Genomic DNA, 17,613 nt, shown 5'->3' on the forward strand with positions numbered 1-17,613 from the left:
TGGAGCATGTTAGTCAACTTTTTGTAGGACACCCATAGGCGGAAAATTATTTGCACAGACAGTCAGCTAATGTTTAAAAAAAATACCCCAGATTCTTCAGACTCATTTCCCAAAACTTCATACTCCCTGCTGCATGACTGCCCTGAGTGGCTCTAACCAGGGGATCTACAGGGGGCTGGTGCTAGGCTTCTGCCTGTCACTTAATTGCTGCTCAAAGCCCCTTTGAGTGTCTACTTGTCATTTATGGGGTACTTCAGGCCTAAAGTCCACATTGCACAAGGTCCTGGAGCAGAGCCCAGAATCAGCTCCCGCCTCATTGCGCTGCTGCATCCAGCTCTGTCTCGTGGGGTGACCTGACAGCCGAACTCTGGTTCACTTGTCCCTCCTGAAGGTGAAGCTCATACACTGAGGTGGCTCTGAGCAGGATCCAGCTGCTTCTCCGTGAGGGCAGGCTCCCCAGGGAAGCGGTCACAGCACAAGTCTGACAGAGTTCAAGAAGCTTTTGGACAACACTGTCAGGCACGTGGTGTGACTCTTGGGGATGGTGCTGCTCAGGGCCAGGGGTTGGACTTGATGGTCCTTGTGGGTCCCTTCCAACTGATTCTGTGATTCTGTGGCTCCTGTTGTATGAGAGCAGCCTCAAAGCTTGCCATCACCTGGTGATGGGGCCTGTGCACTTTGAAAGGAGAAGGGAGAAGAGGTGAAGCAACATGATCAAAACAAGTTCCTCCATTCACCACAGAAATTCATCTGTCTCCAGTATGGGAGTCATACTCACACTCAAAGTGTGAGCTTTGCACAGACATATTTCTCAAAGACTTGCACACTCCTGCAAGGCTTCTTTTGGAGCTGAAGAGGTTGAAGCAGCTGCTCCTTTCATGATTTGGTCTGAAACAAATAAATGGCTATCTCTCAGTGACCCTGCTATGTGCAGCTTAGCCAAAGCTGCTGCCTGTCTTGAGTGACTGAAGGGTGGAAATGTGAGCTGGACACAGCCTCTCCCATCAGCTGGTCCTAGATGGGTTCCCTCACCAAAGACAGACCTTTGCTGTCTTTGTTTAGCAGCAGCATCTTCTTTTGTCTGCTTGTTCCCTCAGCATTATGGATGAAAGTGCACATCCCTGGCCTACCAGTGAGCACTGCCCAGGGGAATAAACCTTTGAAAATGTGTATGTGGCCCAACTCAGCTTCCCTGCCTTTGCTCTGGATATCCTGGTGCCAATGGAAGGGCATCTTCTGCCCTGGGCCTCCCAAGGATATGCAAGGAGAGTGACATCCAGGAGATCTCTTTATGTTAGGAGTACCTGCTCCAACAGGCAGCATTACCTGGTTATGGTATTTGGGGCTGGATGGTTGTAGGTGTTTCTCATTTACAGGAGATGGGTTTGGCCCTAAATCAAATGTTCCCAGCATATAGAAGTCTTTCTCATAAGCTCACTTATGTCCATCTTTGCTAAAAGATCTTGAGTGGAAAATTACTGAGGAGGAACTAAATGGTAAATGTGGAGTCCAGTGTACCGAATATTTGTGCAGATGAAAGGAAATTGCCTCTATTACAGGGAGATAAAGAAGGTACAAACACAGAATTTAACTAAATGTTTGATTCTCTCCTGTTAGTCCAAAGGAAAGCTCTAATTTCCCTAGAAAGGACAAAAGGAAGAAGAAAGCACAGCCCAAGGGAAGGGAGGAAAAAAAGACATTAAAAAGCATAAGACAGTATTTCCCATTATGAAAGGGGCTTTTTGGAGACATAATGCTCAGACCTACATTATTACAAGATTTCTTGTGATTTATGACAAATCTTATAGCTGACAGAAAATACTTGACATAATTCAGTTAATAGTACAAAAGGTCTTCAGAACAAGCTAGCACAAGCTTTAAACTTTCAACTTTAGATAAATTAAAATTCTTACACGAAGAGCCCATAAAGACAGCACGTGTTCCAGCAACACCATGAATGTTACAGTTGTTATGTGGACATAGGCAAAACAGTTGCTGGTTTTGGGAGATTGTCCTTTAGTCTACTGTTTCAGAATAATCTTGAAAATTAGCTGGGGGAAAGAAACCCAAAATTAGTATGTATTCTGACTTTCAAAAATTTAAGCAATTATGGCTGCTCACTGAACACTAAAATCTACTGTCAGAGAGTTCAGTGGAAATCCCACTGGACATTGCTTTTCTCAAAATACAGAGCTTCTGTGCGTGGGAGGCCACAAACAAACCCACACAATTACTCACTATAAAAAAGCATTGTCCCAAGATAGAAAATATAGATCACCAATCCTTCACAACTGTGAACTGAGTCACTGCTGGCTTTTCTCTAAGCTCTATTTTGAACCCATGCTTTTGGGTCGGTCTCTGTCCTCCTTGGCAGGCTGGGATAGCTTGATTACTTTCATTATGTCCCTATGCCTGTTCAATAAATGTATAAAAAATAATTTATGTGGATTGTTCCACATCTCCTTGCCTTTCCAAGAGTAGTGGAGTTTGCTCAGACTTTGTGATGTGTTGCTGCAGCAATGAGGAACGTGCTGTATGTTAAATAAAGCAGGAGACCAACATGAGTATTGCTTTCTATGGAACATTATAGAACAGAAATTTTGTGGAATAACTTTCAAAATGTGATTTCATACTAATATAAATGGTCTTTTATTTTAGCCCTTATAGAAAAAACCCAAGTCACTTACATTTTTGCTTTTTTCTTTTCTCTGGACTTTCTATGCTAGAAAGGAGAAAAAAAGACTACAGGGTAAGGGAGAAACTTCAGTTTAGATCAGCAAACATGAATGCAATATTGCTTTATATATTGGAGGATGGATGGAAAAAGAAAAATGACCCCTTTAATTAATTTTAAACCATATCAAATCCCAGAACTTGTTCTGTATCTGTCCAGTCTGGAAAGGGAATTTATGTATTGAAATGTACTTGAAAATCAGAAATTATTTTCTTAGTTATGTAAGAGATATTTCAAACATATCAACAAGTTTTTATGGAACAAAAAGTCCTTTTTTAACTGACCTCACTAGACAGTAGTACTTACATGACAGACCTCTGCTAGGTACATGTATTGAGCTGGTGGCTTCATGTTTTTTTCCGTTCCCCTTTTCATCTCCTACTTCTGTCCTTTGTTCTTCAGTGACTTTCTGAATGGCAGCTTGTTTTTCTTGGCTTCCTCTCAAGAACGTCAGTCGACATTGGATCAATGGATCTCATCTTCTTTGATTTCAAACCAATTTTAAACCCATTAAAAATCTGAGCCATTTGTCCTGTAGTGTTCCCACTCCTGTCTGGCCTCCAGAAGCTCAGGTGTCTTATTTAGTCAAGGGCAGTAAGGTGCCAAAATACCTCCCAGTTTGTGGCCCGAGCTTTGTCCTGGCTGTCCCCTCTGTTGCAGGGCACAGCACGTGCTCAGGTTACACAAGGCTGCTACAGCCCATGGCCTGGCCTTGGCATGAAAGAGGGACCTGGGGGCACCCCATGTCCCTACCCTCTCCCAAAAGCAGCATTTTTCTGTGTTGCATTGGGGGTGGATGGGAGTCAGACCACAGATTTCAGATTTCAGTCTGTAACCTCCTGGAGACATTTCTGAGCCGGGGATCTATAGTGGGGGTTAGAATGTCACTGGCCTACAGAAGCAGTAGAAGTCCATTCCCACCACCCAGATCTTCAGTGGTCTGTTCAGAACACAAGGAAAATTTTGTTACCTCCTTGAACCCCCTTGCACTTGGAAAATCCTCCCCTTGCCAATGAAGTGAAGTCCTGGTCTCCAGCCTGGCTGTCAGTTTGTTTCCTTGCTGAACTTCTGGGAGCTTACATCCATGGCCCTGCCCAAGTCTCACAGTCACTCTAGCTGTTAGAAATGTCTAAAATTATCCTGTATGAAATATGATTAAGTGGCTTTGTATCAGCTCATATCTCTCCAGATGTTTGAGTATCTCATCTGTCAGGAATGTATGTAAAATTTTGTCCAATGCCAAAATCACAAAGCTATAAAAATATTTCCATCCTTAATAACTCCTGAATCTTTCTGAATTTTCCTCTTAAGCACTGCTTATCTCTCTTCATCCTTTTCCAATGATTTCTTCTTTCAAACCAAGGAGAACATTATCTCAGTCATAATTCAATCATTCTATGCCCCATCTCTGAGAATGGCCAAGATCTGGTGAAGAGCCAAGTAAGCTCAGAATGGAAAACTATGAAATTAAATTATTTGACCATAATTAGAGATATTCCCCAGAGTTTAGTTTCTGCTATGTGTCTTAAAAATGTTTTTGATCCTGTCTGTTGCTACAGACTCTTCATTCACATGCAGCTATGTATGTGTTTATTTGCTTCTCTTAAAAATCTTAGCTCTGCAGGGCAGTGCATTCTGTTTTATGGTCTCTAAAGATATAGAAACTGGAAATGGGAAAATAAGTGTCTCATATGTCTCACTCTTACAGTGCTGTGATATCCTTGTATTATCCATTATTATGTTTTTTAATGGAGTTGGAAATCCCCTAAACTTCTTTAATTTGTTCTTTCATTCTATATTGCATTTAATTTTTCCTGGCATTCAGTTATGATTTTCTTTTGTGTGCACAGCTGTCCTGCCTTGAACAACCATACCATGACTCATTTACTATCAGTATTTCTCTCCAGTCCTTGTTCAGCCAGATCAGGCTTCACTGTCTGTGCTTCTAGCAGAGGTCTGTCCTCCCTCTCTGTTTTCTCCTGTTCTTGTACGAAACCCATCAGCATTTCAGCATCTTTCCAACAGTGGGGTTCCCAAGTTGGTGAACAGACCTCTAGGTCCTTTCTAAGGAGTTTTTCTGTTACAGAATAGATCTTAGGGCAGAGGAAACATTAATTCATTGTCTGGGTTATTGGAGGGCAGTCAGCCTAATCCCCCTTGCATCACAACACTCAAGCTAAAGGTCTAGGGTTGACCACGGTTTAGCAGTGCCTAAATAAATAGGAATGCAATTTCCATTGGGACTGGGGCCACAAGCAGACAGAAGTTTTGCAAATCAAAGTGTCCTGTCATCTTCCTTTTAGGCATACTGCCACCTTCTTGTCCATATTTTCCTGAGTGAGCTGTCTGTGTGCACTGTAAGGAGAAAGCTGGGTGCCCAGGAATGGGACTACAGAGGTCAGGACATTGGAGCTCCAGGACATGAGGAGGTAATTCATCATGCTAAATGAATCTCTATGTAAATCAGCATCTACCATATCTGTCCAAGGGGTTTTCTTTGGACTGTAATGTCCCTATCAGCCATTGGTTTATAGGACCCTGATGGCCTGACCTGAAGGACAGGTCACTCGTGTGATCCTGTACATGCCCCTAGGTGCTGGAGTGCTGCTGGTGCTCTCCTGGAGCAGAGCTCCTGCTTAGTAGTCATTGAAGGAAATCTCATTCTCATGTGCCAGAACCACACTGCAAATCCAACCACTTAGCAATAAATGGAGATTACCAGGGAATTTGTTTACAAACTGCACTACTGCTCCTACAAAGCCAAGACTACTCCCATGTTTGTCTGTCAGAGATTTTATGGTCATGATAGTGGAAACATGCCACTGCACTGCTGGACTTCGTTGTTTTCAGATGCTAAGCACAACAGTCACTTTGTCACTGCAGCCACTGTGCTTGCCCAGTGGAGGAGGGGTTTCAAGGCTCTCAATGGACACTTTCTAAGAAGTCTAGACTCATTTTATAAAGACAGGAAACACAAAGAGGGATTGTCTCATGTTTTTTTCATTCTGCAGATGACTTGGCTTTTGGACGCATGCTTTATAGCACAAAAGGATATTATAATGACCCAGAAGAGTGGAGTCTGTCATGCCTGAGCATTTCCTTTATTGTCAAGTATTCTTTAGGGATAATTTCTTACACACAATCTTATACTAATTTTGTAAAAGAAAGATATCAGCAGAAGGGGAATGGGAGAAGTGGGTGGGTATGATCATGGAAGGGAAGACAGAGATCAGGTGTAGGCTACAGGGGGAGGATTGTTTTTTTAACTGGAGAGAATTTAAGGTCACAATGGCAGGAAATAAAGGACGGATCTAGGCTGCAACATAGAAAAGCAGAGCAAGTTTGAAACTTAAGAAGAACTTAGAGTAAGGAAGAAAACAACAATAGAAGATTGTTAGATAAGAAAGAAACAGTAGAAATGAAATCTCATTTAATTTTATTTTCCAGTCCAAATAGACCTTTTTTTTTTTTTTTTTCTTTAAAGAATAGAGTATGTGTTTCAGCTGATAAGTTCATGACAAGGAGAAAAAAACATCCCTGTCAAAGCTTTCATTGACTGAAAGGCACAGTTCAGAATAGCAGAAAATATTTTTGGGTTAAGGACATAGGTTTAGCTATAATAGGAAATACTGATCAGGAAATGCTAGGATAAACCTTTTCATAATGCTCACAGCAATTTTTAGGAGTCATTTATGTTAGCAGCAAAAGTTTCAATTCAAGCAGCAATGCTATCAACCCTGACTGCTGCTGGTGTTGTCCCAGTTGAAATACCAGTGCATCCAGAGTTCCAATTCCCCACTGAATTAGCATACCCTTATGAGCAAAATTGTCAGGGCTGCTGATAGAATGGTCTTATTCATACAAACTAAACATCTGGCTGGTATCTGCCCCTTTTTGTGTGCTTTTTCCTCCCCTTCCAAGCACAGTCACAGCACTGACTCATAGCACTTGAAGGAGTTGCCTGTTCTCCAGTGGAAGTGATTTTAAACCACCATATATTGAAGTTGCCCTTCAGGAGTTTAAAACAAACACCTGAAGAAGTCTTGCCTGCTGAACTGTCTTCATAGGAGTCCATAGGACTTTGCTAAAAGAAGTAGATGAACTAATGCATCTGGCTGTGTGTGGGTACGGCAGCCCCTTCCGCTCCCCCATAGCTCCCAGTGCCCAAAGCCCACTTGCAGAAGGGATTTGGGCATCTAAGGTCTCACAGCTCTATAGCAGCTGTATTTTCTGTTCTTCTGTGAATTTACCAGATCAGCTGCTGAGAAGAGGCTGTGCAAACCAAAGCTGCCTCAACTTCTTTTTCTTCTCTGAGAGTTCCTCCTAAACCTCTTGGGTACAGGTACACAGCTAGCATGTCCCAGGATAACAATCTGTCACTTTACTACTGTGTACTGCAAAATGTCTCCAGATCCCTGTGTTCCTGCTGCATGTTGTGGGATCAGAAGCATACACACCAGGGCCTGGAAATCTGAGCTGCTTTGAGGGGGATGGAGAATCCCCAGAGGACTCTCTCTGAGATGATCAGGCTTTGTTTCGGCCATGTTGATATTTCATGTCTTCACTGCTGCCTGCAGCATGGCTCAGAGGTACCAAAGCTAGCTGTAAGCAAGAGCTTAATACAGGCTAATTTAGCTTAATTACTCTATTTTCAACCAGAGCAAAAGTCATGAGGCCCCTGGCATCTTTAACATATGCAGGAATAAGGCAGCTGGGAATAGTGTTACTTAGGCTGGCTCTCTGGCCATCTTCCCACTCTGTACATGTTCTAAATCCAGACACACTGAACAACCAGGGCTGTTGTATTTAACTGCCTATAAAAAATTATGTTTAAAATCTCCCTAGTGATCCAAGCTTGAAAGCAGCCAAAGGGTGACTAGAGCAAATGCATGAGTTACATGAATCCATAGTTGTGCTACCCTGGTGGTGCTACAACAATACAGACACAGCACATTCCACATTTATGGAGCTCTTTCTGTTTAAAGAGAGAAGTGCTCTTCCATTTCCACTTCTGCTGAAGCTAATTCATTTGACTAGATGGTATACTCCAGATAATCTGCTGGATGCATGTTAGACATACAGAATTAATTCTCTTTTGAAGGTGTATTTTCCACCAGCCAGCACTCAGTGATGCTCACATCCAGCAACCTGCATCATGAAGTCTGGCTGCAATGAAAGTACCTCAACTAGCACGAGTTCTTTCTGGCATTAGATCTTTCCTCTGCACCCCATGGTGCATGGCCAATATTTTCCTCTGAGCCAGGACTGTGGCTCCCTTGGATTATTCCTGATGTTCTTTGTTTTCCAAAGAAAGGAGGGAAAATAGACCTTCTGCAACACGCCTCTTTGTCAAGAGAGCTTTCTCATCAGTATAAGACAGACATAATTTCTGTCATATTTTTGTAGAGTCTGTGCTACACAGAGGGGAAGGAGGAGGATAGCCAGTCATGTCCCTGCCCTCCCCGGCTGTGCTGTGACAACTTAGGACTGTAGCTCCTTCCATCTTTGCCGCTGGTTCATTGGTACAAACTCCCCATCACTTCTGCATGGGGCTCTGTGTGCCTTTGGAGGCTGCACTGCATGTCCTGCAGCAGGCAGGGTGGGAGCCCTTGCACCGCTGCCCAGAGGGACTCAGGCTTAAGAGGGGACCAATGCTCACAGTGCCTCTTAGACCCTGAGAGGAACTTTCTATTCCAACAGCTCTATTCCAACAGCTCAATCAAGTGAAATCATTTAATCAATGTTTTTTCACATGTTGTCTGACAGTCATTTCTGTTTCGTTTTCAATGAAGTCCAATGGGGTCATGAAACAGTAATGTGCTTTCTCTAAATGCTACCTTTATTGCTATGTGTGATAAATGGTCATTATTTAAATTGGTCTGGAATGCCTGAAGGGGGTGATTTACAACCTCCTAACCCTCCCTAAGTCTGCCATGAAACCACTGCCAAATGCTTGTTTGAGCATTTCTAAACTGAGTTTGTCAGATTTTCGTTGCTCATCCTGTTGATCAGGCAGACAGAGGCATGTTTTTCCCATCTTGTTTTCTACTAATACCATCTTTCCTTCGCATGAGTAGTGATTGTAACTGAAGGCTATTAACCTCATTTAATTCAAATGTAGTGCAGCTCTTGAACGCACTGGGGAAGCAGGTTCAGCAATAAGTCGCTGTCCTGGAGGAAACCCTGATCATCCAGTGCCTATTCCTGGCTTGATTAGTTAGATTTTAAGCTGGTTTTCTAAATTCATTCTTTGTTTGCATCTGAAAGTCCCTGCAGCTGTCTCTGCTAAATTCCCTTTCTGTAAGGTGCAGTGCAATAGGCTTGTTTCCTGCACTTCAGTACCAAATTCCCATTGATCAGGCCACCAGGGAAGAGCTGGATGCTTTGAGAGTCCTCAGGATGCCTGGACAGCTCAGCATCATAGAGCTGAGGAGGATGATGCTCATAGTTTGAACCAAAAAGTAAGGAGCAGATGCCAAAGAGGGTGGCATGGCCTCACCAACATCTGTGTCCCGTACATCCAAGGTCCTGCAAAAGGGTTCTGCTGACAGATGTCCTGGCTGAGAAGTGGGAGCACACACAGCTGTGTTGCCCTCCTTTCCCTGGCAAAGGCACAGAGGGAAGCACAGCATGATGGTCTCTGTGTCCACACACAGAATAACACCCTAACACCCACTGGCAGGGACCCCTCCCTCAGTCACACTGAACCCCAGCTTTGGGGGTTTGGCTCACCTTACATCAGTGACATCTTACAAGAGTCCCATGTCAGGAGCTGAGAAACTGGCTGTGGTATTCCATGGCCAGCCAGGTGTTTCCTGGAGATGAAAGATGTGGCAACTCTTACCCTTGATGGTTTTCCAGCACAAGGCAAACATCCAGACCAACTTATGGCTTGGAGGGTAGTGGAGAGGTGACAGCAGATTTCCTCAGCTAATCCTTTTCCCTCTGTATCCCCAGCCCCACATCCCACTGCTGTGCCTACTGCTGGCTGCTGGGCTTTCCTCTGGCACTCTGCTCCCAGCTTCAGGATTGGGTGCCAGGGCTGAAACAAAGCCAGTGTGAGGGCCTGGGAGGGCTGTGCCCAGTCTCGTCCCACTGCCAGCCCCATCGCTGCTGGCCATGGCCAGCTGTCTCACCATCCCAGCCACCTCTCGCCGCCTCGGCTGCTCTCCCTGGCTGCCAGGAGTGTTTCTGCTGACTAGATGCTGAAGTTGGCAGAGGTGGCATTCAGGAAGCAGCCAGCAGGTTAATCCTCCTAATAATTTGTAGCCTGAAGGACAGAGCAGAGAACTGACATAGAAAGCGTTGATGCTGTGGGTTTCTATGGCATTTAAATTTCATCCTGGTCTTGATATTTGCATATCAATTACCCAGGAAAGAAGGGGAGGAGGAAGGGCAGAGGTTATGTGGGAGCTAAGAAAACAGTGACAGCAATAGTCCTGCAAGCACAGGTCTTATTGCAAAAAATTATGCTGACTGCCTACCAACACTTTCTTTCTTTACAAGTCCTTCCCATCTCTTTCTGTCTTTTACTTTGCTTTTTTTCCTCCTGAATCCCCTATAAATGGAGCATGGGCAGATTAGCTGGTTTCCCTTCATTCCTGCTTGTCCAAAATGGACAGTAAAAAGAGGGAGAGAGAAAGGAGAAAAAAAAAAAAAATCTCAAAATGCCTGGAGCAATGGCTTGTGGATAAAAAACAGCTGCACATGAAAAACAATTGATGTGGGGTTTGAGCTATTATGGCTGAGAGAATGAAACACCAACTCACCCTTCCAGAAAGATGGCAAAACCTTTAAAAAGTATTATTGAAAATAGGGTCTGAGGTTGGGTTTTTATAGGAATGGATGTAGAGAATTTAATGCACTTGGATCCAGTCTTGTGCACTGCCAGGCAATCCCCTGCAGCAGTGGACTTGGGACTGACCTTTCTTCCTAAAACAAATCCCTGTCAGAAAGCATTTTGGTGTTGCTAGTCAGGGAAGTGCAGCAGCTATTGGACCTCCTGGATACCTGAAACAGCCTTAACCCTCTCGTCCCTCCCATGAATCCCAAGAGAGGACTGTAAGTGGAAGCAATACCTGCTTTCATCACCATTTTCAGGTGATGAACACTTACTGGAGCACCTGTGTGGGGAGAGCCATTCCCACACTAAAAGGCCCCATGCCATACACAGAGTGGCAAGGATTCAAATCTTTACCAGACTACATAGTAAACAAGTTTTTCTGTGATTAATGGAGGGGTTTAGCATTATGTGCCAGGTGCAGAAGTCTACACAAGAGATTGTCAAGGTCTCAGTTTTGCCCTCACATTAAATGTGAAGTGCAGTGAATAACTCCAGGATTTCTTCTTCCTCTCTTTTTCAGTTTCCTGACGGACCCTTTGCATTTTTCCCTTGTGGTGGGCAGAAATTTGGTGTTTTCCAGCCACATTAAAGACTTCTGAAGAATAGTACTATCACTGCATAATCCTGCTGTTACTTGACTTCCAATTACATTGAATTCCATAAATCCCATGAAAGTACTCCCTTTCTTATATGCACCCTGGTCCAGCATGCAAAACACTTGTCTCCAAAAAATTAAGTCAATCAGTCACTGGGTAGAGGGCAAAGTAAGGGCACTTTGGCTCCTTCATTTTCTCCAGATTTTTGTAGGATGTTGTCATGTATCATAATTCAGCTTTCACAGGAATTTGCATATCACAGGGCACTTGAACAGATTGCCCAGAGAGGCTTTGGAGTCGCCCTCACTGGAAATATTCAAGAGTTGTGTGGACTCAATCCTGTGAAATCTGCTCTAGGATGACCCTGCTTGAGGGAGGGTGGACCAGATGACCCCCTGTGGTCCCTTCCAATCTTACCCACTCTGTGATTCTCTGATGCTGTGAATATGGAGCTTGAATCAGTAATGGTTGCTCTGGGTTTTCCTTTGATTTACTTTCATACAGGAAACCTAGGAATCAAGTTGTTTCAAAATCTTATGAGTCAGTGAAAGGTTTTTGTTGCTTATTGAATGATGTTTGGAAGATTTTCAGTGATTTGCAGAAAAAAAATGGAGAAGTACAAGAGTTAACAAGGTGTTTTAATAGAAAGGATTTAAAGATGTGGTACCAAAACAGAGAGGAGGGAGGTGGCTTCAGACCCCATCCAAAATCCACTTATCAGCTGTCAACTTCCATTTACTTCAGTAGGCTTTGAATCAAAACCATATTTTTTATTGAAACAAATTTCTATTCTCTCCTACAAAGCTCTTCTAACATGTTTAAAATGTGTGCATGGTACATCAACCTCTGTTCATAGCAAAAGGGGCAGTTCATCTCCTGAAAATTACAACAGCCAAAGGATCTGGATCAGCCAAATTTTCTCTGAAACAAAAAGGACTGCTAATCCAGTAGATCCTTCACAGAAACAGTAACATCACCATTTCCTACACAGTAAAGGACCAGTTCTACTGCTGAGCAGAGCGAGATACATCCAGTCCTGCCCAAGGGACGCTGAAAGGGTCCCTCAACGAAAAACAATTAACAAACTAAAAATAAGCATCTCTAGAGCTAAAGCACACAGGTAATTGTTTGGCTGGAATTGCTGCCCTGCAGTTATACTGCTTGGCAGAGACTGCTCCAATCCAGCCTCTCATCTCCCTGCCAAGCTGTGATGGTCTCTTTGGGTAGCAACTCCGCTCCTTGCACAGCACTGAGCAGGCTATGCCCAGCCTGTGGAGGAGCAGTGAATGAACTGGCAGGCTCAAGATAGCACACGTCACACCACTTAAAATAGTCAGGCATGTCTGAAGGACTGCCTCGACCCCAAGGGCCTCCTGTTAAACTGTAACAGGAGTTCTGCATACTTACACAGATGCCAACAGAGAAAATGCTGATCTTTGAACAAGCTTCTAGTTAAAAATAAGTTTGATCTTTTGAATTTTTGAGATTTTTTTAATGACAAAAGTCTAAACCAGGTGGCTCTGACTGGGTATTTCCTCCCCCCCCTGCCCCCTGTGGTCTGCTTCTAAATTTAGCTTCATACACTGACTCGAAAGTGTTACCCCCAGCTCATCCTTACCCTTGGTAGGGTGCTTGGGCAGGAGATTCGCTGAGGATCATCTCTCCTCACACAATGCAGGGCCCAGGATTTCACACTGACAGGTAAGGCCAAAAGGCTTCTGCTTCCACCCCCCAGGGATAGCATCATGCTTTTGGGGGCCTCTACCAAAGCAGCAGGCTCCTTCCTTCAGGTTACCTCCTCAGCATCTCTGAGAAGGCAGAGGCCATGCCCCCAGGCCTGCCATCCCCGATTATTTCCTTCACATTTACTGTGACACCTTCATTGAGGGAACATCATTACACTTTCAAGACTTCTTAAGTATAATTGAGAAATGCATGCCTCAGACAGGTGATCTTCACATTCTGAGCCTTTCCATCTACCTGTCTGCCTACAGCCACACTGCAGGAATCATGGAATCACGGAACGGTCTGGGTTGGAAGGGGCCAAATATCATCCAGCATCTACCTTTTGCCATGGGGAGGGACACTTTCCATAAGCCCAGGTTGTTCAAAGCCCCATCTAACCTGGTCTTGAGCACTTCCAGTCATGGGGCATCCACAACTCCTCTGAGCCATTCTGTTCCAGTGCCTCACCACACCCACAGTGAAAAGTGACGATGAGCTGTAAACAACTCTTGCCCTTCCTTAATTAGTAGTAGAGTATGAACCCAAAAGTTTATGATCCTGGAGAAATTTGGTGAGAGGTGATCATTCACCTCCTTGCAAATACGTGATTTTATTTCCTCTGGCAACTCAAGAGGCAGCACTGACAGACAAAGAAAAGAAAACTGTGCTGAAACACCTCTGTGCCCTTCTAACCTTCTGGTGAACTCCCAGCAGCCCAGTGAAGCAGCAACACCTGCCCTGGGAAGATGTCCACGGTTTGTGGCGATGCACAGCTCCCCAGGATGCATTCACTGAGCCACTGGCTTGGGTGCAGTCATGGCTGCAGGTGTGTGCAGGTCCCATGGAGCCTCCAGGAGCCAGGGAAGGGGTGCAAGAGGACACGAGCTCCCTGTGGCCCGTGTTGCAGACTGTGAGGCCTCCAAAAAGTAAAACAAAGTCCTGTAGGAAGAGCAGAGCTGCTAGGCAAGAAAATGTGAGTTATTTGGCTTAAGAGGACTGAGGCACATGAGCCAGGCAGCATCTCAAAGGAGTGGTCTCACGCTATCAAGCTCTCAAATGTGTGGATACCTAAGATGACTTTTGGATGTCATCTCTGAGGTTATCTGGAAATTGTTCTTTATTCTCTCCGGTTTCCTATTCCCTTAATCTGTTTCAGCAATATCTGACCTCTTGCCTCTGACAATGCTGTGAGTTTGTTCTGAGCACACACTCTCTCCGTCTCCTACCCCCACAATTACACACCCACTCTGTCACCTTCATCTTCATTTCCATTCACTGGGCACTACTCTTCCCTCTTCCAATTTAATCCTGAACCTGGTTGCACACTTTCTCCAGCCAGTGCTAGCACCATTCATCTCCTTCAAAATTTTTGTTCTGCAGTTCTTTGGTCCAGATCATCTCCTTCCCTCCTGCCCCGGGGATTTCTCCAGAGCCATCCTCTGCTCCTGTCAGTCTTACCTTCTGCCCTATCAAGAAAATGACTCCTACTGTTTATGGACCTCGGCCTGCTCTGTGCTCCTGATGCCAAATGGGTTGACACAGTAGCGTGAGCTCTTGCTCAGGTCCACCCAGACTTATCAGCCTACAGCAGACTTACCACCTGGCACTGTTGACGTAGAAGGAGCTATGAGTTATGAGTTGCAATGGAGATAAATTCCCCACCTGTGGCTTGCACTTTTCTTTTCCCAGCCCTGCAGAATGTGACTGCTGCAATCTATCTGCAACAACACAAACCCTTGTGTGATTCCTTGGCAATACATCACTGTTTTGAAAGATGCAAGGCAGAAAGTCTCTTTTCTCTGTGGTCACTGCTATAAGGAGGCTCAGACGTCACACCATGACAAGCAGGCTGCAGGAAAAGCCCCTGAAGAGCCCCCTGAGACATGGGGACTCAACAGGTGCCTGGAGACTAGAAGTCCCTGTCTAGACTGTCTCACCTGGAGGGTGGAGAAAACGACAGTAGCAAGGCGAGCAAAATGCTTCCCCGTGGCATATAACTCAGCACTGAAAAACTGGAAAGATGGCAAAGAACGACCTTCCTGTACCTTTTGAGGTAAAGACATAGAGATAACACTGTCCAGTCAGATGATTGTGCACTAAATACCTTTCAGTGCTCATTTTGGTGATGATATAATCCTAGCAGCTCAAAATGTGAGGCACTTTTGAAACACATTACAGGAGGCAGCATGGTAGTCTTAAGACACTGTCATGCTGCTTTTTAAAACAGAATTGTTCTGAAGTTGTCCAAGTTCAAAGTGCAGAGAATGACATATGCAACATTTTGTAGCTCTTGCAATATTCTTGCCTCCCAGATTAGATTCAGGTAAGTAAAAAGAAATGACTGCTCAGAAGTGCTCCACCCTTGCTCTCCTAATGGTCCTTTGCTGAGATCTAAAAAGGTGACGAACACTGGATGCAACTGTGTCTTTTCCTGTTTTCAGAGCCCAAAGCTGCGGTTGCGGTGTCGTGACCGATGCTACCGAACCCATCAGACAGTAAGACATAGATAATAGACATAGACAGCTAAGACACAGACGGTCAGTTCCTAGGAAGGAAGGGAAAACCTCTTGCGTTTACGTGGCTCCATCGCTCAGTTACCAGAGGAGCCGATAAAACAAGTAACGTCTTCCAAGTTGAGCGAGCCGGGGTTACTTGTGGTAAATTAAGTCCCTCGTTTGAAACCGAGCCGGGCCGGCGGAAGGCTGCCTTTTGTAGCTTCACTTCCACCCTCTGTGCCCCGACAGCGCGCCCGGGCTCGGAAGCCGAAGCCTCCGGAGGTTTGCGAGGGGTAGCCCCCCGTCCCGGGGGATCGCGGATCTCTCTCTGTCTCCCAGCTTTGGGCTGCCGCGGCGGAGCCGCCGGGGCTGCGGGCACGGGCAGGGGGGTGTGTACGTGTGTGTGGAGGGGCGCCCCGCGCTGCAGTACCGCGCCTGGCCGCGCACCGGCAACAGCCCCCCGCGGCGCGGCGGCCCCGGCGGGCGGGCGGCCGGGAGGGCAGGGCGGCGGCGGCGGGCGGGGCGGGGCGCGGGCGCTGCGCGGCGGGCGGCGGGCGGCGCGGGGCGGCGCGGTGCGCGGCGGGCGGCGGGCGGCGCGGGGCGCTGATGCCGCGCGGGGCCGGGCGCGCCGCGGGGCGGCGGGGCGCGCAGGGCGGGCGGCCACGGGGCGCTCGGCCATGGGGCGCGGGATGCGGCTGGCGCTGCTGCTGCTGCTGCTGCTGCTGCTGCTGGGCGCCGCCGCCGCCGCTGCAGGTGGGTCGTGACCGGCCGCGCTCGGCGTTCTCCGTCCTCCGCGGGAGCGCGAGGGGGATGCGCGCGCGTGTGCGGGTACGGGCGTGCGGCGGGGCGGCCGCGCCCGCGGGGCACCGCGCGGGCGTGCGCGCGCTGGGCGCACACGCGTCGGTCTCCGCACGCACGTGTCCGCGCGCCCGCGCTCTCGCCTGTACCCGCGCCGATGTGCGCGCACGTAGGGCGGGTGCGCGTGTGTCCGCACGTGCGGTGCCGTCGGTACGCGGGGTGCGCGGACGGCTGTGGAAAGGCAGGGCCGGGATGCGCGTCCCCCCCGCGCCCCGCGCCGCAGACAAAGAGGGGTCCGGCCGCACCGCACCGCGCCGGGCCGCCCCTGCCCGCGGAGCGTCCGGCGGGGCGGCGAGGCCGGGTGGGCTCGGGCCGGGGCTTCGGGGGATGCCGCGGGAGCGGGGCCCGGCTGCGGGGCGCTGCGGGCTCCGCGGGCGCTTTGGGCGGCGGTGGCCCGAGTGGTCGGGGTGCGGAGGAGGGCGGGCAGGGTTTTCAAAGCCCCTTCCCGCAGCATAAACACTTGGCGCTCAGAGCTGCCCGCAGCGGGGTCCCGCAGCAGACACACTCGGGCATAAACAGTTTGCGTAACGCTTCCTCGGCCGGGTGCAAGCCGAGTGCCAAATTTATTTTTTTAAAAAGAAGAAAAAAAACTCTGATGGGATACAAACATTTAATCAGGCACAAGATATAAACGAAACATCACAAGGCATGTGTTGCTAAAATGCTTAAGCAGGAAGCATATGATTTTCCATGGATGTTTTCCCAGGTGAGTCATGATATTTGCTGCATGCTCTTACTCATTACTGAAGGTCCCAGTCCGGTGGCATGTGCAGTAGATGGAATGGGAAGATTTAGTTGGGAAGATGCATTAAGTGCAATAAGGAAAAGCACCTTTTCCAGTGCTGTGTCGGAGCAGTTGTGAACTTGTGACTGCCAGCATAGAAATCTCTATGCTCTCAGTTTGTCCTTTTACTGAATTGCTGTGGCAGCCAGTGTTGCACTCGAAAGCTGTCACTTTTCATAACGTGAAGTGCTCTGCATCGGTCATGCAACTCTTTTCCAATTCAAGTGAAAACAAACACCCTTTCAAAGGAGGTTTCCTCTCCCCCCTTTCTGCCCCTGGGACCCACGTCTGTGTGCCAGCAGCATTTCTCAAATCCTGCTGAAGCCAAGGTCGCTTGCCCCAGATGTGATCCCGGCTGAGGAAGGGACCCTCTATGCCTGGCCCGAAGACAACTGCAGTCAGTGACCGTGCATGACCAGGGCTGGAGCACACCCCGAGCTGGGAGCAATCAAATGCTCTCAGCTCCCGGGGTCTGACATGGGATTTTGTAGCCAACCCCTCCCATCTGGGCTCAGGCAGAGCCTTGTCCCTGCCCTGGGGCCATCTACGACAGCCCTAACACCAACTGTAGTCACAGG

General features: G+C 47.1%; 1 protein-coding gene across 2 annotated transcripts in view; it reads left to right on the forward strand.

The window, feature by feature from the left end:
- Positions 1-15,972: 15,972 nt before the first annotated feature.
- LOC131572813 (netrin-4-like) overlaps positions 15,973-17,613 on the forward strand; it is a 47,030-nt gene continuing 45,389 nt past the window's right edge. Inside the window, exon 1 of one of the 2 annotated variants that reach the window (XM_058826189.1) lies at positions 15,973-16,146. In XM_058826189.1, the coding sequence (XP_058682172.1) occupies positions 16,071-16,146 (76 nt within the window). In that variant the 5' untranslated portion in view covers positions 15,973-16,070. Of the gene's footprint in view, positions 16,147-16,818; positions 16,958-17,613 lie in introns of those variants that run through there. The other variant, XM_058826190.1, reaches the window with a different exon arrangement.

The sequence above is a fragment of the Poecile atricapillus genome, chromosome Z (genome assembly GCF_030490865.1).
Source record: "Poecile atricapillus isolate bPoeAtr1 chromosome Z, bPoeAtr1.hap1, whole genome shotgun sequence".
NCBI classification, from domain to species: Eukaryota; Metazoa; Chordata; class Aves; order Passeriformes; family Paridae; genus Poecile; species Poecile atricapillus.